At 39.5% G+C, this 27,815-nt stretch overlaps 2 protein-coding genes across 3 annotated transcripts; one reads left to right on the forward strand and one right to left on the reverse strand.

The window, feature by feature from the left end:
- Positions 1–1,308: 1,308 nt before the first annotated feature.
- LOC137290356 (ribonucleases P/MRP protein subunit POP1-like) lies at positions 1,309–12,218 on the reverse strand. Of its 2 annotated transcripts, none has more exons than XM_067821229.1 (8): positions 11,940–12,218; positions 11,168–11,339; positions 8,848–9,032; positions 7,710–7,943; positions 5,668–5,755; positions 3,894–4,562; positions 3,148–3,291; positions 1,309–2,891 (listed from the first exon to the last, which is right to left on the reverse strand). In XM_067821229.1, the coding sequence occupies exons 2-8, from the start codon at positions 11,298–11,300 to the stop codon at positions 1,729–1,731; spliced, it is 2,616 nt and encodes an 871-aa protein (XP_067677330.1). In that variant the 5' UTR covers positions 11,301–11,339; positions 11,940–12,218; the 3' UTR covers positions 1,309–1,728. The 2 variants fall into 2 exon arrangements, with proteins under 2 accessions (XP_067677330.1, XP_067677331.1); XM_067821230.1 differs by having other exon boundaries at positions 11,916–12,131.
- LOC137290358 (2-iminobutanoate/2-iminopropanoate deaminase-like) lies at positions 12,207–27,313 on the forward strand. The gene is made up of 6 exons (XM_067821231.1): positions 12,207–12,392; positions 19,887–19,992; positions 21,145–21,199; positions 22,501–22,569; positions 24,381–24,436; positions 25,697–27,313. Exons 1-6 carry the CDS (start codon positions 12,250–12,252, stop codon positions 25,754–25,756), a joined length of 489 nt encoding a protein of 162 aa, XP_067677332.1. The 5' UTR covers positions 12,207–12,249; the 3' UTR covers positions 25,757–27,313.
- Positions 27,314–27,815: the final 502 nt, after the last annotated feature.

Consider the following 27,815-nt stretch of genomic DNA (forward strand, 5'->3'; position numbering starts at 1 on the left):
TGAACATTTGTGGGACTTTATTGGCCGTCGTGTGAGGCAGAGAGACCCACCAGTCCATAATCTCAACGAATTGACGGCTGCCCTGCATGAGGAGTGGAACAGGATCCCCCAGAATCAGATCCGGAGACTCATCCAAGGAATGAGGAGGCGTCTGGAATCGGTGGTGCGTGCGCAGGGAGGACACACTAGATATTGATGAAAGTCGGTGTGCAGACTCTCAGATGACTGTTCTTTCTTTCCATGTGACATTTGTGTTAATACACCTGACAACAACGTCTGTGGATGAATAGTAAATTGTGTCCATTTTTTCATGAATTTAAGACAGTTTTAAGAATTTGGATTTCGTTGCAATAAAGCAAAGTCTTGATACTTTTTCCCTTTAAGTTGTTTGTCAGAGATCGTCTGTTGAATAAAAAAGTGTCAAACTATATCAACCCGGCATATTTTGATTGTCAGAACACTTCAAAGTTGCTCCAATAGAAAAAATTGGGGTGTTGCTTGATTAATTTCCAGGTGTATATATGTTTGTTCACTGGCTAATAATACAGTCACACATCTTGCAGTTAGTTTGGTTTAACAGTGAATTTTCACAGCTATAGTTTGAGACTGTCAACACATCAGCGATGGTTACACTGACAATCATCACTTTTGAATAAACACACCTTACATCATGGGACATCCATGCCCTTAAGTCTTCTCTGACGTTAGTGACTGCTGCCATATAGATGGAATATTGCTGAGTGCTGCATAAAACTAAACTCACCCACTCACTCTGAAGTTGGTTAAATCTTAAGTTATTTCTGGTTTAGTTAGTAGTAGATGTAAAACACTTCAAATGTCTTACACATGTCTTACACAGCGTCTTGGTCCCGACAGAATGATATATACAAGTGCCATGTGCGATAGTGAGATATCACTCTTCATCAGGATTTCTAGAAGTTTTTTTCAATCACACATAGACTGTGACGGTCGTACCAGTTGAATGCATGTGTACTGTCATGACAGATAATAAATTATTTGCTAAGGCAAGACCCACAGGAGCAAAGCCTTTTTGATAGCTTCCTACACTCCCAATCTAAAAATATCATGTGAAACACAAGTGGTTATCAACTAAAATACAACTGGAGCATTAGTAAAGTTAAACTTTCAGACAATGGTGCTGATGCCTGGGACGCTTGCGGAAACATGTTATCATTACACATACATGTATTACTTTCAGGACTAGAGTTCAGAGGCAACTGTACACCTGCAGTGAGAGATTGACAAACAACAGATGTGAAATTGAACTGATAAAGAATGCACACCATGTAGTCACAGACGAATTTATTCTTTTTAATTGTCATTTGGCTTATGAAAGCATTAAGTTGTTTGAATAAGTGTTATAACAGGAGAAAAATAAAATAACAACTCCTAACAATGACATAACATATAGAGATATCCTTAACAAGAACGCAACTATAATTCTGTAAAATATTTAGACATGTGTTTGTTGATTCTTCCAGTTTTGTTTTGTTTCTAAGGGCAGGGCTGGCTCTTACATGTGGCACATACAATATGCAATAGCAACAACTGTCTCAATTTGTTGAGCTTCCTTACCTGAGCATGACACTAGTACATACTGGAACTTTTGGAAAAAGAAACTTTTGGGCACAGAAATGGCACGTAGACTTGTAAACCTTCAGACCAGTGCCAAGAGGAGACCTGGATCTCAGATAACATCGGCACTGATCACATGATGACTGACAGCCAGACAAAGCGGTACTGCAGAGATGTAGTGTTCCTCACTAATGCAAGACATGGGGCACTGGCTGGTATATCAGATAGCAGCTTCACAAGACCAAGTAGGGAGCAGAAAGCCTTCCCATGACCTTGACCTTGTCCCAGAGAAAAGTCACCATCATTCACAAAGCCAATTATCTGACGTTTTGTAAAATTGATCATTTTCTCACCTGATGAATCCTTGTTTTCCTTATTTCCCTTGTTTGACTTTGAAACATCCCCATTTGCAAGCACCTCAGCTAAAGCTGCCTCCATGGGGTTAGATGGTTTTGCCAGGGCCAACTTTAGATCAATTGCTGTTGTTTTCATGGACTTTTTTCTTTGCTTTCTCGCCTTTCTTCTTCTTAACCCTTCAGGGTCAGGATGCTTTGGTTCACAGGGACCTCCACAATCAGAGTCCTTCTTCAGATACTCAAAATCTTCCACCTTGGGGATACAAATGTGAGCAAACTTCAGTGGGACACCTTTCCCATGCATTGTAATCCGGAGGGGAATTAGACATTGAGAATTAGAAAGTACTAACTGCTCAAGTTCAGTCTTTTTGGAAAAGGTATCAAATTTGCTCAAGTTTGACCCATCATCCTTTTGTTGCATCCTCATGACTTCATTCAACATCTTCAACATTCTTAAATTCCTCAACACAAAGACCTGACCAGATGGAGACTGTGAAGCATCTGCAGACTGCCACTCATTCACCAACTGAAACCAGCGACATTGGAATGGATTTTGGACACCCATCTTCACAAAGTTGGGTCGCTTGGCTGGAGGGTTGCGGTCATATTTCTTCTTCAGCTGGTCCTGCTGCTCAGCTGCATACACTCTTCCAGCCTGAGTGTCCGGAAAGTCGTCCGGGAATTGCAGAGTTCCTGCTTCCCGAGACACAGCTGTGGCTTCTCTCAGTCCTCCAACTCTGGCTCCGCGGAATACAAAAGCAATATGGAAGGCTGTGCCCCATCCTTGTGGAACAATCACATCCCAGCCACACCCAAATCCCTGATGGACTGACTTGGGCTGCTGCTGTCTGCTAGCTGTGATGGAAGCCCTGTAGCCAGGCCTTTGAAGCAACAGAACTGGTATTCGGGACTCATCTAATCCCAGATCAACAGGCATTCCTGAAGCATATAAACCAATATTACAGAATCACTTTAAAAATAGTAAACAGTTATCTTTAATTGGTGGTGAGTTTTATCGTTCCTTTATATGACAAAAGAAAATGGAATGAATTCCAAGTCAGATTATTATTATTATCACATAAATTCCTGTCCACAGAAAACACCAAAATATCAATGCCTGATAGCAATAGCTATAATGTCTTGGCATCTTAAGGGCTTCAATGGGGCTGTTGCCATGATAGCTTCACACTTTCACCTGGCACAAGATTTTCACCACGTCTTTTGTTCAGCTCATGGTTGGCCATCTTGGATGACTTCACTTCCAGTCGTACAGCTTCATCCCACAGAGGAGAGGTCCAGACCAGGCCAGCATCAGTAAGGGTGGACTGTGCCTGTCCATCTTGAACAGAACTGGACAATCACTTCTCTAAACTATGAACTATTGTCAAATGATGTTAACAAGAAAATGTTGTGAATCTCAGACCAGACCAGGGCAGGACTTGAACCCACGACCTCCAACAATAAGTTAGCGCTCTACCTCTGAGCTACCTGGTCCTGTGAAATGCTGACGTTTTGTAATACACAACATCTGAACTGACACTGAAAGACATCACAATACAGGCAGCCTTCACATTTCACACTCAATGTAAATTCAACATCAATATGTTATCAAGAACATGACAATCACAGCCATAAGTCGGAAATTAATGCAGGTTTCCAACATGAATATCAGGGCAATGGATGGACAACATTATGCTCAATTTCACACACTTCATAAGACGCATGAAAAGTAAAAACAATCAAAGGTTAGCAAAAACCTTCACACTAATAAAACATGTATTATGAAGGGTAGCTTTCCTGCCATGTTAGCTCTCACTAACCATTTATACAAGGATCAGTCATACATAATTATAACAATAAGTGGAAAATAGCAAACACCTCCAGCCCTGCAGTAACCTGCACATACAGTATACTGTTAGACCAATACACCTGAACAGTTACCTTCCATTGTGGGCATTACTTTAATCTTCTTAGGTGGCAGCAACAGTCTGGGATCCCGGACTGTCAGTGCAACCACCTGTGAAGGAGGCACTTCTGTTGCTGACTGATATCTCTTCAACCTGTCAGAAACCTGCTTCTGTTCTGCACAGTTCTTTTGGTTGTCTTCCCCTGTATAAAACTTCTGCCACCAGAGGGAGCTTGTGCCATGTGTTACACTGACATCACTGGCCTGCAACACTTCAGTTACTATCGCATGTGATGTCTGACCAGTAAGACGGAACTTACACAAGCCATCTTTCAAAGACTTGAGTCTGATACCACCTGCTTCAAAATGAAGATCCCTCCAGTCAGGTTTTTCACAACTCAGGGCAGTATTTTCATTTTTTCCATCTGTTTCCTCTTTGTCTTTCTGCAAGGATGTGTTTTCATGTTTCAAACTTACATCAAATTCCAGAGCCACACACTGAACTAGTTCCTGCCAAATGCTTTCAAAACTGGCTGGATGACTCCACAGCCAGAGCTGTCTGGCTGTGCTGTCTGCTGACTGTGCAGGTTTCCACAAGAAGGACACATGGCCAATTGCCTGGTGTGGATACTGGTCACGACTAAACATAACAGTCTCACCCCACTTGCTTCCCTTTACATACTGCTTGCCGAGAAGTGTTGGTCCTGAAACAATCATCCTAAAAAATGTCAGGGAAGGTGACAATATAAGAACAGACATGTAAAATGGGGCTGACAGCATTCATGGACATTTTTGCTTGTAGTAGTTGTGACGCATGTCAGTTTATGGTGCTTGTCCACAAAGTACTTGTCACATGGCACAGTTACACATATACATAACTCCTTCTGACATAATCCGAAAAGTCCTTATCTCGTCTGTAGCAGGCAGGGTAACAATAAGTGTCATCTCATGGTATGACACAGTTGGGAGTGGAACCAGACCTGCACATACACACAACCAACTAGGCCACTGAGGTTGACAGAGTATAACACTTGAATTTGTATAGCCACTGGAATAACCTTTTCACTTTTGAACAGCCCTTCTTCTGTTCATTATCAGAATGGGAGCTGGGAATCCTGCATAAGCAGCACACTACCTAACTATAAAGTAGAACTGACTGAATATTGTTTCATTCACATGTTTACACCTTGCAGGTTTAATAAGCAGTGAAGGTTAAGTTAAATTTTCCTGCATACTGTAAAATCATTATTATTTGTGGGGGTTTAATTTTCGTGCTTTTCGCGCAAAAAAATTATCCGCGAAAATATAAACTCCGCGAATAATTATGATAATTGGTACACATGCACAGAGCTTTCTGAGTAGCTGATTGGCCGAGCGTGTCACGGGTCGAGGTCACATATGGGTCAATGATTGTCCCAAATGTCAACATGGATTCTTCAGTGCTCCATTGCGTGTCTCAATGTAACGGAGGGCCCATGTTTCCCCAACTAATTAGGCAGGTGACAGGATGACAGCCAGGGTCAGTGTTTTCTTTACAGTTTACAGTTTCCTGTGTTATACTCTCGTGATTTCTGTACTTTGATGATGCGCTAAAATTAAACCGCGCGAATTAGTAAATTTTTCTGTTTCCACGAAAATTAAGCCATGCGAAAATAAATGATTTTACAGTATACTGAAAAGTCAAGTAATTTTTACATGGCAGACATTTTGATAATAGAGGTAATAGTTTATGACTAAATTTGGGATGGACACTAGACATTACATGTCAATGTTGCGTCTTTCATTAATAAATGCTTCTGACTTTCTTACCTGTTTGGTCAGACACCATGTGTGACAGACAGAGTCTGATCTTGTCTTCCTGGCCTGTTACCTCTATACAGCCTTCATATGAGACATCCTACAACACAAGGACATCACAGCTTTCATCATACACTACCAACATCCTTCAACACAAGGCTGTCAGCTACAGTCTGGTGCTGGAGACATGCTACAACAAAAAGACAATCCCAGCTACAGCCTAACACCAGAGACATCCTACAACGCAAGCCCAACAGCTACAGTCGGTGCTGGAGACATTCTACAAAACAAGGACAACACCTACAGCCTGGTGCTGGAGACATCCTACAACACAAGGCAGACAGCTACAGCCTGGTGCTGGTGACATCCTACAACACAAGGCAGACAGCTACAGCCTGGTGCTGAAGACATCCTACAAAACAACTACAACAACAGCTACAGCCTGTGCTGGAGACATTCTACAACACAAGGCCAACAGCTACAGCCTGTGCTGGAGACATCCTACAACACAAGGCAGACAGCTACAGCCTGTGCTGGAGACATCCTACAAAACAACTACAACAACAGCTACATCAGTGCTGGAGACATCCTACAAAACAACTACAACAACAGCTACATCAGTGCTGGAGACATCCTACAAAACAACTACAACAACAGCTACATCAGTGCTGGAGACATCCTACAAAACAAGGACAACCACAACTACAGCCTGGTGCTGGAGACATCCTGCAAAACAAGGACAACCACAGCTGCAGCCTGGTGCTGGAGACATCCTACAACACAAGGCCTACAACAGCTACAGTCTGGTGCTAGAGACATCCTACAACACAAGGCAGACAGCTACAGCCTGGTGCTGAAGACATCCTACAAAACAACTACAACAACAGCTACAGCCTGTGCTGGAGACATTCTACAACACAAGGCCAACAGCTACAGCCTGTGCTGGAGACATCCTACAACACAAGGCAGACAGCTACAGCCTGTGCTGGAGACATCCTACAAAACAACTACAACAACAGCTACATCAGTGCTGGAGACATCCTACAAAACAACTACAACAACAGCTACATCAGTGCTGGAGACATCCTACAAAACAACTACAACAACAGCTACATCAGTGCTGGAGACATCCTACAAAACAACTACAACAACAGCTACATCAGTGCTGGAGACATCCTACAAAACAACTACAACAACAGCTACATCAGTGCTGGAGACATCCTACAAAACAAGGACAACCACAACTACAGCCTGGTGCTGGAGACATCCTGCAAAACAAGGACAACCACAGCTGCAGCCTGGTGCTGGAGACATCCTACAACACAAGGCCTACAGCCACAGCTGGTGCTGGAGACATCCTACAACACAAGGACAACAACAGCTACAGTCTGGTGCTAGAGACATCCTACAACACAAGGCAGACAGCTACAGCCTGGTGCTAGAGACATCCTACAACACAAGGACAACCATAGCTACAGCCTGGCGCTACAGCCATCCTACAACACAAGGACAACCACAGCTACAGCCTGGTGCTAGAGACATCCTACAACACATGGACAACCACAGCTACAGCCTGGCGCTACAGCCATCCTACAACACATGGACAACCACAGCTACAGCCTGGCGCTACAGCCATCCTACAACACAAGGACAACCACAGCTACAGCCTGGCGCTACAGCCATCCTACAACACATGGACAACCACAGCTACAGCCTGGCGCTACAGCCATCCTACAACACAAGGACAACCACAGCTACAGCCTTACACCGAAGAAAAATAATGTTCCCACTCCACAAAGTATGCACCTCCAGTTTAAATTTGCAGGACAAGGGCAATAACTCTGTAAACATGAAATCAAGGGAGAATTTTCAAAATCAAGTCAAAATCTGAGTTTGCGACCATTAACTATTTGCAAAAGATTTGACAGAAATAGTCCCCATTGAGAAGTAAATGGACAGAAAGGACAAACTGTTTCTACATTCCCATTCATATTTTGTGCAATTAAGGACTGACCATAAAGTAACTGTTACACTGCTACATTGCTGCCACACACCTGCAGCATGCAGTATTTATCTGCTGCCCTGTGACAGGCTCTCATACTCTTGTCAGTAGGATGACTGGGGAGCCGATAGCCCCATTTCTCTACCATGTGAAACCTCTTGGCATGCCAAATGTGAGTCTCCAGCCAAGAAACCCTCCGCTGACGACGCTGGTAATCAGACATCAAGTTCTTGGGTCGTCGTCTGTGCTTCCTGCTCGGTCTCTTTGTGGAACTAGTACGCTCAATCTGACAGTTGAATTAGAAAGACAGTATTAACTTTCGTCCTGGATTTAGAAAGACTGACTGATTGTTGTTTAAAGACACACTCAGCAGTATTCCAGCTACATGACAGCAGTCTGTAATTAAGTGAGTCTGGACCAGGCAACCCAGTGATCAACAGCATGAGCACACAATAAAATATCTTGACTCATATTTTACATATCTATTGTTTGTACACCTGCAGAAATCACTTGCTCACACACACACCCACTCAAAGAGTTAAGGCTTGCTGACTTGATCGACACAAGCATGCATGCCTGACAATCCATTGATCAACAACATGAGCATCAATCTGCGCAACTGGGAACCGATGACATACGCCAACCAAGTCAATGAGTCTGACCACCCGATCCAGTTAGTCACCTCCTACGACAAGCATAGTCGCCTTTTATGGCAAGCATGGGTTGCTGAAGGCCAATTCTACCCTGGGACCTTTACGGGTAAACAGCATATTTAAGGATCATGAAGGGTGTGTGTACAAATTGTGATGAAGCTGGCATGTAGAGTGTGGATGATCTGCTCTGGACAAGATGACATCCTCCTCATCATTTGTCATAGCCAAAGCCAAAGTCATGCTTCCATGGAAACACAAAAAACAAAATGCAAATAAGAAAGACAACACTTCAGTGTCTCTTCCATGCATTTGACGTGTACTGTTGGTACTGATATTAAACAAATTTCTTAATTCCATTAAAAGCAAGAAAAATCCTGCTGTAAAGCAACAGTATTGAATAGTTTTTTAGTTGCGGTCCAAAAACAAAATGATTTTGGATGGAAAAGTACTCAAATTCTTCTTATCTTCATAAGGAGAATTTATTGTGCTATACTGTAACTACACTAGTGCACCAAAGGGAGTAAATTAAGTAAAGACCTCTTTAGCGGCCACCTCCCGCAGTCTTCTGGGTAGCCTCTGTATATTGTGACTGAGGGCACGTCGTCGCATGTGACGAGGGAGACGCTGTGACACAAGCTTGGTCCCTCCAATCTTTTCAACATGATTTGTCAATGCAATGATTTCTGTTGCTCTATTTTCTACCAGGTCTACTATCTTCACACCTATCAACACAACATGAAAAGAAAGAAGTTAGTAAATCAGAGCTTCTGTGAAACAAATCATATATACTGAACCACAAATGAAACATCGCTCATGAAAATACTGTACATTTCACACACGACATTAAAATTATGTGGATTTCTACTGGTGACATGATAATGTGGCACTAGGAAGATGACATAAACCCAAAAATTTGATCACACAAGGATTCTTTAAAGGGTTCAAACGTTCTCACTATCCTTGAACGATGGTCATGCCCTCAAACTGTTATGAAAATCATGATGCCATGCTAAACGCTGATTCACAGGGTATAAAATGCATCCAGATTTACCAGCCTGTCATTCGTTTCCTGAACGCAGCGAGTATGCCATGGCTGACACAAATTCAGAGAACATCTCCATGCTGGTCAACGCCCAAGGACCTGAACTGCAGCACTTACACCAATGAACAGTTAAGGGAGCGATACAATGTCACAAACAGCACCAACGAGCGTCCACTGAGCAGCAGAACGAGAGTTAAGAACAGCACGTCAAGATTGCAACCTCCACCAACAGCACTTGCAGGACCGGTTCCGCAGGGCAATCAAATCAGCTTGGCAGACCACTGGCACTAACTACAGACCCATCTGTGCAGTGTCTGTTCACCGCCGTCTGAGAAGTTTCAATTTGTCTTGCCGATGTCCAGCTACAGGCCCCATTCGAACAGCTCGCGACATTGACGTCAACGTCTCCAGTGCGCTCAATAATGTCAAAACTGGCGTCAGCAGCAGTGTAGGACTATAGTCTTTTCGGATGGAAGCTAGAGTCTGGAGAAAGAGGGGTGAATGCTACACTGGTGGAACTGATGGTACACACATGGGGAGGGCAAAGCATCATGGTATGAGGTGGTAATGCACTCAACTGGAAACAGGGACCCCATGTCTTTCAGAACATTGGCCCAGGCGGAGGCCATGGAAAAACGCTGCTCGATACATTGACCAAGTGTTGAGACCCCACATAGTGCCACATTTGCCCGTCCCCAGAATCACATGTGGGAAAACAACATGTTCCAATCACATTCCAAGACAACGCCCGTGCTCACACTGCCAGATTAACAGCAAACTTTCTTCAACAGCACAACTCCTGTGCACTGCCAAGGTCAGTCCTCAGTCTAGACTTAAACCCTATAGAGCACTTGTGGGACGAAATCCAGAGAAGGCCTAATGACATTCGACCAAGGCTGACAATTGCTACACAACTCGAAGCAAATTTTCACAGTGTGGAATGACAACCCCATAGCATTCATCAACCGTTTGGTGCATTCCATGTGCAGGAGACGCATGTCAGTTATTAAAGCAAATGGAGGTCATATCAGCATGATCAGGTACAGAGTTCCACTCTCTAGATCAAGGACATGCCATCATAAAATGAAGCCCATTACTAACCCAACTTGGCCTTGGAATGACTCTTTATCATCATAGAAAACTGTTCCATGATTGACACTCTTAAATACATACCACAGCTATCTGTACATAAATCAGTTTCCATGCACTATGTCCAATGTTTCCTTTGGCGTTCAGTATATGTCACTAACAACAGCTTCAACGGAAGAAAGGAACTAACTGTAGTTTGTTATACTACCACAGTTCATTTAGATATTTGGACTAAACTATACAAGAGGGCACGATCTAAGAAACACTTTGTTACATGTGGTCTTAATATAATTTACCATTTCTTGCCATCTTAAAACATGGGAGTTTACATTGCTTCTCAAAATGACATGATAAGTCAAGTACTAACACATTCTATGAAGCAATCATCATCATTCTTTGTCATGGTGAACTAAATCCTTTGCTCAATGCTGAAAAATGTACTCAGCAACATCCAAGCAATATGATGGCAGACTGTAAATAAGTCCAGACAATCCAGTGATCATCAGCATGAGCATTGATCTGTGCAACTGGGATATGATAGCATGTGCCAGTCTCATCGCTTAATGTCAGCAAGCTTCACCACATGATCACGTTACTTGCCTCTTATGACAAGCATAGGCTGCTGAAGACCAGTTCTAGCCCTGATGTTTACAGGTCCATCAAAATAAGTACCCACTGCTACAATTCTGTTTATACATGTTGACCAGTCCTACGAACCAAACTTACTCTCAGGAGCATGACAAAGAACGTCGTCACTGCTCTTATCTCCACATTCTTTTTTCACTCTTCCATTCAGATCAATTGAGCCTGTACGTTTCCTCTTGCGAGCCCCACTGGTAGTCATTTCAGTCTGAGACATGTTGGTTGATACAAGTCTAATTCCAGCTAGATGAGCAAACTGAAATGTTTTTCAATGAAAGCAAGGAATAAATTATAACCAATTCATGGAAACATAGATGTACAGTTTGCCAAACTTAACGTATTCAATTGGTCACACATATAATCGGATTCCCTGATGTCAGTAGTTTAACATAGACAATCCTGAAAGTGAAACCACAAACATAACTGAACCTGACTGTGGTCCAATTTCTGTTACTGTCTTTGCCTGATTATTACATCTACTTACCTTCTGGCCTGATATTAAAACATGGATTACACATTCTATTAATATGTACACAATCTGATTACTTGAAACGTAGCTATCTCTTAACAGAATATACTGAGCAAAACATATAAACACACGCAACATTACCATCCAATGAACCACACGAATATCGATTCAATGTATCAACAGTACTGATACACGCATGTTTTTGTTTGTTTTTTTAAAAAGATATTTTACAGCCGCTTAAAGCAGTATATGTAGTATCGACTTCAACGAATGACAAATAAGTGTACCAATTCAGACCTAAAAAGTACTTGTGTATTTCAAGAATGTGACGTCTAACTTCAAGATGAGACATTCTCAACTAACTCTCAGATAACTGAAGATGCGTACGCGTTTTCAAGTCAAAATACTTTCATCTCAAGCACTTCGTGTGTAGTCGTCGACTCAAAACATGAGTCTTATGAGTTTATCACAGCAGCATAGTGTTGTAAACTGCGCTTGGTTGACGACTGCATCTCATAACTTTGTCGCATGTTGACTGAATCATAGAATATCCCTCTTCCCCAAAAGCATGGCTTTACTTCAGCTCCAGTGCAGCACGTGGCATCTACGCGACGCCCATTGAACGGGTTCTATCTCTAAACATAGTGTGTTGGCGTTGCGCAGATTGATCGTGAAACTAGTTTCACAGCGTCGTTGTATGGAGTACGTTTATTTTCACTGCCATCTACAGGGCCAGGAAGGGACGAGCACCTTGCGTACCAATATTTTTTTTAAAATGGCAGGAATTGTGAGGAAACTGGTCCAGGCGACAGCTGCACCTAAAGCAATTGGACCTTACAGGTAAATCATGACGCAATTATATGTAATGTCAACATACTATAAGCGAAATATTTCAGATATTTTTGCAAAATCTCTTGCAAGGGCCAGTAACTCTAATGCATACACATTGGGATATCTGGGACACCAGAAGTGGCTACGTTTACAACACACATTTTACCTTACATAAATAAAATAACACACTGTGTCTGAATCACAAAGTATGTTATACTTTCCACCATGACAAGTAATATGTATAAAGCAGGGGGTTAGGGCTCAGGACGTCGACCTTTACCCAAATCATCATGGGTGAGTGAAGAGAAAAGGTCTACGTCCTGGGCGTTTCGACATTCTAGCAATTAACACAGGATTGTAGAGACGATGACAGGTCTACGTGTTGTTCGAAGAGTATAATCCGGATTATGCAAATGAGAGCGTACCTAATTAGAAAACAAGCCAAAATTATGTATGAAAGACTGTGTTGTATTTCAATCTCATTTCACAGAATATATATGTATATTAACATATAAAACATAACATAAAATACATATCTGTACAAAATGCATTTGCAAAATACAAAATACATATTATTAATGTTTATGAAAGATGTACGCTGAATCAGCAAATTGCCTAACACTCAATGTCGATTTTGATGATATTGAAGTCGACGTTCTTCCAGTCTGTATTTCTTCTCTTTCATTGGTTGCCTTTGCTCTCTGGCATATTGTGTTAACTTGAGTTCCGTACTGCCTTTGCTCTCCGGCATATTGTGTTAACTTGTGTTCCGTGTTGCCTTTGCTGTCCGGCATATTGTGTTAACTTGTGTCCCGTGTTGGCTTGCTCCCTTTAGAGGAACGTGATGATTTCAAATACGTTTTGGTGAGCCTTGCCGATGGTGCAGTTAAGGCTAGAATGCCAGCCTTCAAGGTTATTTGTTCGTGGACCCCGATTTTCACGGTGGTTCCACTGAAGTTGGTGATGTAGTCTTGGCAGCGTTGATCTTCTTCCCTCTCTGTGCATTTCCAGGAAATCCAGTCTCGTTACCTTCTGTTGATTCTATATTTGAATCCAGTGACACCTAAATAACGGTCACCACGAGATGTGTTCAAGCTGAGCATTAGCCATTTAGAAATCGAATGTTCACTATCATGTTTCTTCTTGTTATATATTCCCATGTCATTAAGTGTTTTCATCATTTTGATTGTTTTGATCATGTTTAGACACGGTCGGCTTCCATGTGCTATATGTTCACTTCCATCAACCACCAGCCTTGTAAAAACACATAACAGGAAATTAGTCATGTGCTAAAATAACACCCAAACTTCAAAGCGGACCACAGGTCAACATCCTGAGCCTAATAAATAATCCAAAGGTCGACTTCGTGAGCCGACACCAAAGCGGGGATAATCTACAACAGGGATAGGTCACTCGCTTGCTTTCTTTACCATTTGTACAAATTAACGTGTGCCTCATCTCTTTCCCAGCGTAACTTCAGCTGTGTTTAAGAGAACTTCAGCCAGTTTCTTGCGTCAGTCGGAATTTTACAATGAATGAATGGATTATTGTAAGAATTAAGAACAAGAATTATATGTGAATGAATGTAAGGAATGAAGAAAATGAATAAAAGAAAGGAGTACATCTGTGAATGAATGAAAGAAATGATACACTGCGGCCTTCCCTCCCAAAACATGTTAAAGAACGCAATGAAACACATGTGTTAACATCAGCTGTCCTTTTTAAAAAAATCTACTCTTGAGACATTTTTGTTTACATTAATAATTAATTCAGATATCTTATTGCTTGTGGGGAATGGAATGGACATTAACAAAATGTTAACCAACACTGTCACACACCCCTCAAAAACAAAAAGTGTAAAACTGTTGCGAAGCATTGTTAACACCTATCTAGTTTTGTCAAATAATAAGATCAACAAAAAATATTAAGATCAACAAGAAAGAAAGAAATTATGGAACTATAGCCCTCAAGCATCACAGCATCAATGGCAGATCAGGTCAGATTGGTGATATGTCATATTTTTCACACACATCACATACACCCTAACATTTTGTTTTAGATTATGAAACTATCACTGTTACTTGCAAACACATTTCACCTGATAGTGTATTCCCCTCATAAGAATTAAAAGTGTATGTGAAAGATGTTTTTGAATTAATAACTAGAAACACTCAAACAACGGCGTGTTGTATTTCAATGGCAGATCAGATCAGATTGGCGATATGTCACAACATTTTTCACACACCTCAAATACACCCTAACATTCTTTTTTAGATTATGAAACTATCACTATTACTTGCAAACACATTTCACCTGATAGTGTATTCCCCTCATAAGAATTAAAGGTGTATGTGAAACATGCATTTGAAGTAATAACTAGAAACACTCAAACAACACCATGTATCATTTAAATAGCGAACCAGAACAGAGCGGCGATATATCATATTTTTCACACACCTCAAATACATCCTAACAATTTTTTAAAGTCATGAAACTATCACTATCACTTGCAAATACCTTTCAACTGAAGGCATGTTTCACTTCTAAAAATTAAGCCAATGTTTGAAAGAAGTTTTTATCAGCACAGTTTAGTCTATCTTCGTGGTGAATCTAGAATGGAAGTCAGTGACCTATAATATACCGACTTGAAGTATTACTACAAATCTACTCTCCTAATACTGACACTAATAATAATACCAATTATTTGACTTAAAGTGAAGTGACAGAATAGTTAACTTATCTGCTACATGTAGGATTTCAGTTGTCACAACACTCTGTGAATTTAATCATCTGTTGAAAATGAACGGGGCTCAGTCTTAAATACTAAGCTGCCACCATATTGACTGCACTGGTTATGTAACAAGCCATGGCATATGTTTAGGGGCTTTTCGAGGAGTTTCCTCTCCCACTCTATATTGTCTCCCTGTATAAAGTAACATATATTAAAATTATTAGCAAAACCTACACAACAATTACTAGAGAACTGACAAAACATTACTTAAGGGCTGCAAATTAAAATATATAGGTCCCCAAAATGGTAAACTTACAAAGAAAATAGGGCAAATGGAAGGAATTCTTGCCAACACATAGAGCCAATTAAAGTGTTGTAACTATTTAAGTTCGTAAAATAGCTGCTGTGAGTCTTGGTTCTTTTAAATGAAGTTATTTCATCTTAGCAGTAGTTATAGGGTATCAAGTTTTAGGGGTACAAATTTAACTTAACACCTGTTACGTTTTGTAAACATAAGGGGAATAACTCTCAAGTACTTAGTGTGACGTCTGCTCAAAGTGTCATAGCACCTAGAGGGATCAGAAAAGGTTATTTTAAGTTTGAATTCAGAAGGCAAGAGTGGAAGTGAAATAGGTAAAATAACAGGAATCAATAGGTTTGCTTCCTCTAAATTCCTGAAGAGGTATTCTCAAGGAGGCAATGCAAAAAATCATCAGAGAAGTGGCAGAAGGAGAAAATTAAGAGAGATTGATACAAGGGCTTTATTGAACATTGTTAGATGTAACAGAAGCAGGTCTCTTCAGGATGCATCTTCACTTTGGAACCAGATACCTGAAGGAAGACAATCCAAGAGGATGATACAAAGGCGTCTTCTTGAAAATGTTTTTCATGGAAGAGTTATGAAGAAGAAAACCACCATATACTCTCAAACCAGGTTCAAGAGAAGAGCCTTTGCCAGAACACATTTGAAATGGCGTGTAAATAGAGATTGGTTCAGGGTAATAGTTTCAGATGAGACTCAAGTTGTAGGAAAAGATCAGAAAATGTATGTTTGGAACACCAATGATGAAATGTTGAAACCCGGGTGCCTTGGTGTGCATAGGGATAACAGTGCTCCACAATCTCAGTGTGATGCCTTGGGGGTGTATTTGTTTTGAAGGTGTTGGAACCCATGTCATCGTAGATGGTCACATCAGCTCAACAAAGTGTATAGATATACAGGACAGCACCCTTGATAGCCAAAAGTTCCACCATGTCAGGGCTATATATTGCAAGAGGACAACTGTCCTGTCCATGTTTCTAGACAGACAATTCAGTGGAAACATGAGAATGACATTCAGATAATGAATTGGCCTCCTCAGTCCCCAGAGTGTAATATCATTGAAAATGTATGGAGAACTTTTGAAAATCACGCTACAAAGACAGTTACATGAAATAAGAACCAAGCAGGATCTGACAGATCACATTCTAAGCATCTGGACATCACTTACTCCAGAGTGCATGAAATCACTACTCTACCTAAAGGAATAAAGGCTGTACTTGCAGTAAATGGCTGTCTTACTAAACACTGAAAATATCAGGTAAGTGACTTCAGGCATTATTTTGAAATCAAACTCTACATCCTATCACAGAAGGTTAAAATTACATGGCAGCCATTTTGTGAACTTTAATATGGCACGAGTGTATGTGCTCTCACAGTGAAAGTAATAATATTGTAGGTAGACATGCCCTTGTTGGGTTACTTTACACATATTAAAAAGAGCTATGAAAACAAAGTCATGTGTTCCACAAAGATGCAATTATATCATTACAACTTAGAGTGATGTCGGGAAAACATTTTCCATAAATAGTACATTAAATACAATTTTATGGCAACATGACGTATATACTAATAGATATATGTGAATAATGAAAACTTCAACAACATATATTATGTTTAACAGTGATTAATGGTATATTTCTTGTTAATTAAGCATGTATTATTTTGCAGACATTTTCAGCTTTAAAGGTTCGGGGAAACCATCAACTGAAACTAACACTAAGCACGTAACAAAGTGTTTTGGATCCATTATGTCACAAAGAAGTAATGAGACATAGACACCCGGACCAGACGGTATTGGAAATGAATTTCTTAAAGTCTCTAAAGACTATATTACACCTATTCTTACAAGATTATATAATCGCATACTCAATACCGGTCACTTTCCAAGTGCATGGGGACACAGCATCATATGTCCATTATTTAAGTCAGGTAACAAATCAGATACCAACAACTACAGGGGCATTTCCCTCATTGACTCACTGTGTAAAGTATTTACTTCATTACTGAACAGTAGGCTGCAGACATGGTGTGATGAAAATAATGTGTTAGGTGACTTTCAAGCAGGTTTTAGACCTGGCTATTCTACAGTAGACCATATATTTACCCTTAATGCTATTGCAACAAAATATTCATGCAAAAGAAATGGAAGATTTTACTGTTTGTATATTGACTTTAGTAAAGCATTTGACACTTTAAACCACAATATTCTCTTAAATGCATTGAAAGATGTTGGTGTGTCAGGCAAATTTTTCAACATTGTATCATCCATGTACAACAGTCTGTCTGCCTGTGTGAGAACAAGCACTGGTTTGTCTCAATCATTTGCATGTAATATCGGTACTCGACAGGGTTGTATCTTAAGTCCTCAGATATTTATCATATTCATTAACCATTTGTATACATTATTGGAGGATGTAGGTGGCAGAGGGGTGTTTATTTCACACAATGTAGATGACTTGTATGCCCTAATCTTTGCAGATGATGTTTCTGCTCTGGCAGATAGTTGTAACCAGTTGCTGTTAAAGATAAATGCACTAGAACTATTTTGTAATAATACAGGTATGTGTGTAAATTTGAAGAAAACTAAGGTAGTTGTGTTTAGACAGGGGGGTCCACTTAGGTCTTATGAGAAATGGTACTACAAGGGAGATCCTATTGAAGTAGTTTCATCCTACCGTTACTTAGGTTTAACATTTACTCCGAAACTTGTATGGAGTAAGGCGCAAACAATACTAGCATCCCAGGCAAACAAGGCAATATTAGCAATTAATGGTTTCCAGAGGAAAGTTGGTAATATTTCCTGTCCAGACCTCTTTAAGATATTCGATTCAATGATTACCCCTATTTTATGTTATGGTTCAGAAGTCTGGGGATTATCTTATTGTAAAACTGTCGAATTTGTTCATCTTGCTTTCTGCAAATATTTTCTTAAAGTCAACAAATCCACTTCATCAAATATGGTTTTAGGAGAATGTGGTAGGTATCCACTACAGCGTGTGTACACAACAAAGGTTATTAAGTATTGGTGTCACTTATTGCAGCTACCCAAAGATAGATTACCATACCAGTCCTACATGATGCTTAAGGCACTTGATGAGTGTGGGAGAATTACATGGGCTAGTAAGGTTAAACATTTACTATTCCAGTTTGGTTTTGGTTATGCCTGGTTAAGTCACAATGTTGGAGATTCAAAGGTTTTCATATCTATGTTCAAACAGCGGTTATGTGATAATTTACAGCAGACATGGTACTCCTCTCTAGAGTCTTCACCCAAATGTTACCTCTACAAATCGTTCAAATCTTTGTTGGATGTTGAAAAGTACCTACGATGTGATTTACCTCTTTATGTAAGAACTGCTATTTCTAGATTTAGATGTTCAAACTTCAAAATTGCCATAGAAACTGGAAGATACACTAATACTGATAGACATCTAAGACTGTGTAGCCACTGCAAAAATAATAATGTAAATGTCATTGAGGATGAATTCCATATTTTATTGGAATGCCCACTATATGCAGATATTAGAACGAAATACCTTAGTAATACGCTAAAGAAACCACACAACCTCATGTCTGTTGTTAACATTTTTAAAGATCCCAACACAAATACTCTCCATAATGTTGGACATTTCCTCTTTCATGCTGAAAAGAGGATCCATTTAAAACATGCTCAGCGACTGTAATTGAATTATGTTTGTATTTTGGGCCTGTGGCCTTTATACAGAATAAAATATGTCTATGTCTATGTCTATGTCTATGTATTATTTTGCAGACATTTTCAGCTTTAAAGGTTCGGGGAAACCATCAACTGAAACTAACACTAAGCACGTAACAAAGTGTTTTGGATCCATTATGTCACAAAGAAGTAATGAGACATAGAAATATGCATTTCAACAATATTACATTACTAGTGGGTCATTCATGACGGTTCAACAGTCAGTCAATGGTAGGACGATCATGTCCATCAGTTGTAATAGCAAGACTACAGGTATGTTTACAATTCAACTTGACATCCCTGCCTGATCAGAGTTGGAATTAAGATAAAGTGTTATACATGTTTTGATATGTGTAGATATCTGTAACACTATGCACGCACACATGTATGCACACACACACACAAAAAATGAAAAAAACAAAACACATACATACATTTTCATGTGTATGCATATGTCATATGGGTTGTAATATTTCTATGTGAACTTTCTCACAATCTCTGTGTATCAGTAATTATATTTCAAAGTTATTGCTTCTCTGCAAACTTAGTTACAATAGGCTAACAAATTAGATTAGTGTATTTGCATTGTGTATTATAACGTTGTGTATTAAACAAATGCAAAGTTTCAACCTGGATATGAAAGTTGAAATTCTTGGGTTGCATGGAGACATTTGACACAATCACAGATGAATGTTTTGCCTTCTATGTATATTTATTTTTGAAAAATGATTCCAGTCAAGCTGTGATAGCAGACAAAACCATGTACATCTCTGGTCAAATTGGGTTTGTGCCATCAACGATGGAGATAGTGACTGGTGGGGTAGCAGCAGAGACTGACCAGGTTAGTTGGCACCTGCCTCTTGTTACCTGCACCAGTTGGTGTTGCTGGACACTAGTTGGATGTTATAGCCAGTACACATATATATGCCTGTATACCAGCCAGTGTACCATGCACTAGATAATTTACATGACTTCAGTAGCCAGTATACTAGCCAGTGTAGTATACACTAGACAATATATTTGACTTCAGTAGCCTGTGTAGTAGCTAGGGTAGTATACGCTAGATATTTTACATGACTTCAGTAACCAGTATACTAGCCAGTGTAGTATACACTAGACAATATATTTGACTTCAGTAGCCTGTGTAGTAGCTAGTGTAGTATACGCTAGATATTTTACATGACTTCAGTAGCCAGTATACTAGCCAGTGTAGTATACACTAGACAATATATTTGACTTCAGTAGCCTGTGTAGTAGCTGGTGTAGTGTACGCTAGATAATTTATATGACTTCATTAGCCTCTACTAGCTAGTGTAGTATACTCTGGATGATTTATGTGATGTCAGTATCCTGTATACTAGCCAGTGTAATATACACTAGATAATTTACATGACTTCAGAAGCATGTACTAGCCATGACTCCAGTAGCATGCTTGATATAGCACTGATGGTATTTGACTGCAACTGTTAATTTCACCCGATTCCCCCTACTTAATCACTGATGAGAAACATTAATCTTTGATATTATGAGAGCTGTATGTATCTGTTATATAATGCGGTCTGCAGTCTAATGTTCAGTAATATCACTCAAGGGTTTGGTTGAGTATTTCTTGTTTTTGCATAAAAGTAAACAAATATTTTCTTGCCCTGAAATATAGATTATTTATTTCACTATATTGTCCCTCTTAACCAGTGTTTGAGTGAATTCTTCTCAAGTCAGTTTAACAGACCACAGTTGTAGGTTCTATGTTGTTTTGTATCAGACTACGTCACACCAACAGAGATGATATGACGAGTGAATATTTGATGTCAGTGTTGGTCATGTGATCTGACCAGACCTTTTCAGGTCAGTTTTCTAATGTTAAGTCATCGTTAAAATTCATTGTTTTCTCAAGTGATGTGAACCAGTGAAGTCAAAAGAAAGTTATCCTCAGGATTGTATGTGAAACAGGTAAATGACAATAATAAGTGTACTTTTTCAATTTGTTATGAAGGCCCTTAAGAACATGGGTGCCATATTAGAGGAAGGTGGTGCAAGCTACAATAATGGTGAGTCCAACTATTTTATTGTTTCTGTATAGGTTAATTTCTTAAAGAACCTGGATCGTATATTAAATTTATAGTCTTTCTCAATCCATTCCTCCCTTTTTTAGTTCTTGCAGCTTACAATTATCTTTTCATGAGATTTGACTGTTGCTTAAATCCTTTGTGCCAGAATTCACAGTGCAGAGTTGGGCCCTGTGGACACACAGAACACTAAATGTATTTAGCTCACCGAATGTTGGAAAACTTAATGCCATGGTCATTGTCAAAACCACCAAACAAGAAAGCCTTAGCCTTGCATTCCTGTTCCCAACAATGATGCCACTTGAAATTGCTCTTGTGGTTCAAATATGATATATGGGGGTGGTGGGGGTGGCCCAGTGGTTAAAGCATATGCTCGTCATGTGGAAGACCCGAATTTGATTCCCCACATGGGTACCATGGGTACCTTTTCTTGTGTCCCCGGCTGTAAGATTGATGGAATATTGCTAAAAGCGGCACTCACTCACTCACTCAAATCTGATATTCAATATGTCTGCCAATGTACTCATGTTCCAATGACATTTATGTCTAGTCCTCAGTTATGTCCACATAGCTTCATTATTTTAATCCAAATCATATTTTGTGTGTGTGAATAGGTTAGTTTGGACTGAGTTTCAAGTGAGAAAGATTTGACTGGCAGTGTTATGTAATGAATCTAAGTCATCCCAATGGTAGGATATATATATACATCAATCGTTAGCTGATATTGACAGCAGAAACATGAATTGACATGTTAGTGCATGAATGTGATGCAATATGTCATACAAAGTCAGATTTGTGTTTTTAGGACATTAATAATTGTCAAAGTCAACTGACAAGTTTACTGAGGTTGTAAGTGAGATGTTTTTTTTCGATTGCTACTGTTACCATAAAGTTAATTCATATTGATGTTGGTACAGAAGGGTTAATTTATACCGATGCTGAGACTGGACGGTTAATTCCTATTAAAGCAGAGACAGAAGGCTTCATATATATTCATGCTGAGGCAGAAGGGTTAAGTTATATTGATGCTAAGACAGAAGGGTGAGTATATATTGATGCTGAGACAGAAGGGTTAAAATTCATATTGATGCTGAGACAGAAGGGTTAGTATATATTGATGCTGAGACAAGAGGGTAAATTTATATTGATGCTGAGACAGAAAGATTAATTAATATTGATGCTAAGACTGGAGGGTTAATTCAGACTGATACCGAGACAGAAGGGATAAATGAGACTTGCTGCAACAAGGAAGGAAGGATTAAATCAGATTGTTACTATTACAGTGGTGAAGACAACAGTGCTCCTGAAAGATATCAACGACTATGCTGCTGTCAATGAAGTCTATGCTAAATGTGAGTCAAATGAAACATTTCATCGATTCCCCATTCTTATCCCACCGAGGTTACTCAAGTCATATCTTCCCACGTAACCTCTGTTCTAATATGGCCCTTTCATGGTGCAAGTGTCCAGGATTTGTGCTTGGTTGCCATCAGATTTCGTTGCACAGTCAGTGATGTTGTTTCAAAAGTGAACATTTACAAAGCATCAGTAATTTCCATATGCTCTGGCAAAACTACAATCTCTTCACCTGAGCGATGCTCAAACGTTTCTGCTAAACAGAACTCAGTCATGTCATGGTGGATCAATGGCATCTCCATTGCCCTTGTTGACAACAGACCAGCTAGCTCTTGAGTGTCACATTAACACAGGCCCATGACAGATTAGGGATATTTGTGACCTCACATAAGCTTCTATAAGTCAACCAACTCAATGGTGACCGCCATATTGGACCTAAGTCTATGTGATGTGTTCTGATTGGACAGAAAGAAGGGAGATAAATCATGTTTTGATTAATTGCTGCTAGGGAAGTTTAAGAGAACAAGGAAGTAAGACAGTATTAGAATAGACGTTACTAGGGAAGATGTGACTTGAGTAACCTCTGTGGAAGAGAATGACAGTTCCCATTCTTGATGTTTTGTGACAATTATGAAAATAAGTGAAAGATATGTGGGGCGTGTCGCTGTGTGTGTGTGTGCATGCGTGCGTGCGTGCATGCGCTTCTAAGGTTTTGACAATAATAATGCAGCTAATTTTTATGCCTAGAATCCAACGCGATGCTGCTCCCTGGCATTTACATTATTAAATTGTACTTTCAAAGCTGCTCCTCAGCGCTGACCATGACTGTATAGGTCCATAAACCACATCTCAGGTACCCATTCTAAACAGCTGGATGGACTGAGTGCAATGTGGACAAATCACCTTGCCCAGGGACACAACACAGTATGAGGCTCAGGTCACAAAATCTTTGTTGTGTATTTAATATGTGTCATCTGCATTAAAGTCACAATACATTGTCAGAATCCATTAAACAGACATCTGTGATGACCATTGCAATAGACATTAAAAGTCTCAGGTTAAGTTATTCTCTGCCATATTCATCCTTAATTGCATAATGGACCTGTGATGGTCCGGGTTTAGTAACCCATGTTTGTTGTAAGAGGTGACTAACCCCTCACCACATACCTGGGATATTGCTGAGTGCGGCAACAAACATGACAGCACATTGTGTTATCAATCTCAACTCACTAGGGATTATACAAAACTTGCAGCCACTAGGCACACACACATGTTAATATGGCTTTCCCACCCTTATTAGGTACCCATTCACAGCTGGATGGACTGGTACAGATAGCCACAGTACTTTGTACAAGTTTATTGCACGTTGCTGTACCCACAACTAGGTACACATGTTTGCACATATTCATGTGACCACTATTTGTTGGTTGTTTAGTGTACTGGGTTGTCACAACATTGACAACATCTGCACACAAACTTACTGTATGGTTCTTACACCTGGTCACAGGTGGGCTTGATCCTGGCACCTCAACCTCACTGGACGACTAGCCTTGCACCTTAGACAGCTTGCCCACCACATGTAACTGCAAAATGCAGATCCATCCTGTATGAATCAGTATATTTTATAACCTGTAGTGACTGCCTGGAGTATTGTTGAGTGTGACCTCAAATGACAAACAAACAAAACATAAATGTAAAATCCCTACTTAGCTCTTTTCAGATTTTATTTAATAAAGATTAATATTTTATTTCTATTTAGCAATTTGTTTTGGTTTTGTGTAATTCAGATATATTATTTATTTTGCAGACTTTTCCAACAACAAGCCAGCAAGAGCTGCCTTCCAAGTAGCCGCTTTGCCTCGGGTACATTCTACACTTTCTTCTTACTTGTCTTTCCTTCTCATCTGTGAGGGCTTTTTCTCACATAGATAACGTATGGCTTTCCAAACGATATCAAATCTATATTCCTAGACTAGCACTTTGAATACACATAATTTTGAAAGTAACAAACAACCCTTTTTAAGACGAAAAGGAGCACCCAAGAGACCACAGGTTCAGATCCTGAGGAAATCTAGACTTGTTTCATTTAAAGTTTTAGCTTTGCAGGAAGGGCTAGGCAAAAGGGAAAATAATAAGTGAGTTACATTCTACACTACTTAAGCCCGTATTCCAGCATCATGGCAGAGGACACCAGGAATGGGCTTTACACAATATACCAATGTGGAGGGAAAATAATGTGGTTCAGGGACTTTGAGACAGAGTACTATATACCATGTGCTACATTGTTTAAAAATAGAGTTTGCAAAAGAATGACATTTCATAAATATTGGGACAAGGTCCCAAGCCTCTTGGCATATTGCAGTTGCCTACAAATGTGGATAGTCTGTCCTGTACGATACACAAACAGACCAGATGCAGACACTTAAACAGGATGAATTGATATTTTTATAATTAGCCACATGTATGACATATCTAGGTCATTTTATCAAGTGTACAGAGAGTTGAGCATGGGGTGATCACAGAGTACAGCCTGTATGATAGTGAGTCATTATACCCCAAAACGTTTCCATAGGCTGTCACTTTCTTCAGAATGTGTGTTAAATGTTTTGCAGGCAGTGGTACTGAAGCTTGACTTATAGAACAACCAAAAAATCATAACCCATGTCTTACAGATTAAACTGGTCTTTGTAGGTTTCTGATAAATATTAGTAACTAGCAAAAAAGAGTTAAGATGCTTGTAGATTTAAACATATTCCTTTCATTTTAAGGGTTGGGAAAATATATGGATTTTTTGTTTTTACACAAGATCTGTTACAAAGTTTGATTGGAACATCTGCTTGCATGTCAGAGATAAATCTGACATTTGTCAGAATATTTGTACATGGTGTAGGAGCTGGTAGACAAGTAGGTTAACACATAAAAGTTGGTGTGGTGTACAGAGACTAGGGTTCATTTCTTGTATTGATAGGAATGCATGGAACTCATTTTGCCAATCAGCATTATTTCAGAAAACTGATCCAAATGTTTAGCTGTTCAGGTTCATATCCTCTATGAAAAGTGAGCAGTAGGAAATCTTTTACCGACATTGTATTGTAATGTCTCATATTCTGTCTATTGTTGTAGGGAGCGTTGGTTGAGATCGAGGCCATCGCCGTTGTGGGCAGCGTCGTGGATTCCCAGTGACTAGATGCCAGTGCCAGACTATGAGTGCCATGAAGATCTACCTCTCTTCCACTAGTCTAGACACACGACGGGTCACCTTCCATCTGCTTGCACAAGAGTGAAGCAATGAATATGAATTTTTGTATGATAGCATTATGATGTAGCTTTAGGATCCTGCATTTGTTAGTCCAAGTAATTTTTTCATGATCTTGAATGAAAATGTAACTCATAAATACCTGAGAATCCTGGAGAAGATTTGTTATCATGTACATTTATCATGTTCATCAATAGTTTAGACTCACTTAAAGCACTCACTACATGTTATGTGGATATAAATGGTTATGTCGAAGATGAATTTCTCCACTCACATGGTCAAACCAAATTATGCAGATGAATTGCACGAGGATCCTATATCAAATTGATGAATTCCATGTGCAAATATGTTGCATGTGAACAACTGTTTTTTGGTGTAATGTTTCGTTAAGAATTCACTGACTTTCATAATCTATTCGTAACTGAACCCGTGACAATAATCTTTTCAATGTTTCAAATTTGTTTTACAATACATTAGTTGATGTAAGTCTAAACATTTGTTGGGTATTATATATGATACCCACTGGAATATTTAAAGGCAGCTGTTTGATTACTTGATTATAACAAAATTCACAACACAAAGTAATGTATGAATAGATACAGTATGTTACCCAGCCAATGTGTGATAATCCTGAAGAGATTTGCTTTGCATGTTTGAGCTTTAGGGAAACAATGAGCAAATTATTGTGAGTATCCTTCCAGTGCTTATGAGTGTCCAGAAGTGATTCTGATCTGTGCCACCTTGGTGGTTCTGATAACTTTTATCCAACTTCTCTGTGACACAGCAAAAGTATAGTACAAAACATGGTTAAACATAACACAATGTCAAAAAACACTTTGTCAAATACTCCAGTATATTTGTCATCTAATGGTACTGAAATGATTGTTTATTCTGGAACAGAAAGTAATGACAAATCAGTTTCACTCTGCCAATGTTTTATTTCTATATCCAAGGCTTTATTCAAAGTGTATGCCAAGGTGTATGTTTATTATTTAGCTTGTATTAGCATGTTTTCTGTAAGTGTGGCAAGTGTGTTATGTGTCATATACACAATAGTCTTCCAAAAAAGCACGTCTCCATCACTCTTCATCTCATCGAAAATACTATTTGTGGAAGGAAAGTTTGTTTCTCTGTCTGAAGGACAAATTTCCTAAATGCAAGTATATTATGGCAGTCTGTTGAACAATGGAATAAGCAGAAATATATCTCAACATGCATGGTTGAATACCACAGAGGAATCTTTCAAACACAAATAAGACACATAACACTTGTTAGCCTATTTGTGTTGTTTTAGAGGAAGCACTATCAGTATGATTTTTTGTTGTGGTTTGTTGTGATAATGGAATTATCAGATGGAATCAGTATTCGGTGCAAGATTGGAAGCAGTTTTTAATGATGTTATGTTGGAGAGTTTATCTCAGTACTCACTGTTAGCAGCTTGTGTTTACCCGGTGGTGGGTGAACAATAAAGAACTATACAAAAAGCAGTGTTTGTTGTACATGGTGTAGGGATAAGCTGTATATGTTCACATTTGACATTTAGAAGGGATACTGACTTACCTTGATGCTGAAGTCCAGCACTGTGGTACTGACTTAGCTTGATACTAAGGTACAGTAGTGTGATACTCATCATGATGTCGCAGTACAGCAGTGTTGTACTGACTTACCTTGATGCTGAAGTACAGCAGTGTTGTACTGACTTACCTTGATGTTGAAGTACAGCAGTGTGGTACTGACTTCTCTTGATGCTGAAGTACAGCAGTGTTGTACTGACTTACCTTGATGCTGAAGTACAGCAGTGTTGTACTGACTTACCTTGATGCTGAAGTACAGCAGTGTTGTACTGACTTACCTTGATGCTGAAGTACAGCAGTGTTGTACTGACTTACCTTGATGCTAAAGGACAGCTGTGTGGCACTGACTTACCTTGATGCTGAAGTACAGCAGTGTTGTACTGACTTACCTTGATGCTGAAGTACAGCAGTG

Source organism: Haliotis asinina, chromosome 7 (assembly GCF_037392515.1).
Source record: "Haliotis asinina isolate JCU_RB_2024 chromosome 7, JCU_Hal_asi_v2, whole genome shotgun sequence".
Taxonomy (NCBI): Eukaryota; Metazoa; Mollusca; class Gastropoda; order Lepetellida; family Haliotidae; genus Haliotis; species Haliotis asinina.

What these genes read in the sequence shown, in the direction of transcription:
- LOC137290358 (XM_067821231.1), top strand. Translation starts at nt 12,250, where the DNA reads ATGGAGTACGTTTATTTTCACTGCCATCTACAGGGCCAGGAAGGGACG. An exon ending in AAAGCAATTGGACCTTACAG is followed by an intron (nt 12,393 to 19,886) that starts GTAAATCATGAC and finishes AAATGATTCCAG; the next exon opens with TCAAGCTGTGATAGCAGACA. An exon ending in TGGTGCAAGCTACAATAATG is followed by an intron (nt 21,200 to 22,500) that starts GTGAGTCCAACT and finishes TTACTATTACAG; the next exon opens with TGGTGAAGACAACAGTGCTC.
- LOC137290356 (XM_067821229.1), bottom strand. Translation starts at nt 11,300, where the DNA reads ATGTCTCAGACTGAAATGACTACCAGTGGGGCTCGCAAGAGGAAACGT. An exon ending in CATGGTGTCTGACCAAACAG is followed by an intron (nt 4,563 to 5,667) that starts GTAAGAAAGTCA and finishes TGATTGTTTCAG; the next exon opens with GACCAACACTTCTCGGCAAG. An exon ending in TGGTGAAAATCTTGTGCCAG is followed by an intron (nt 2,892 to 3,147) that starts GTGAAAGTGTGA and finishes TATATGCTTCAG; the next exon opens with GAATGCCTGTTGATCTGGGA.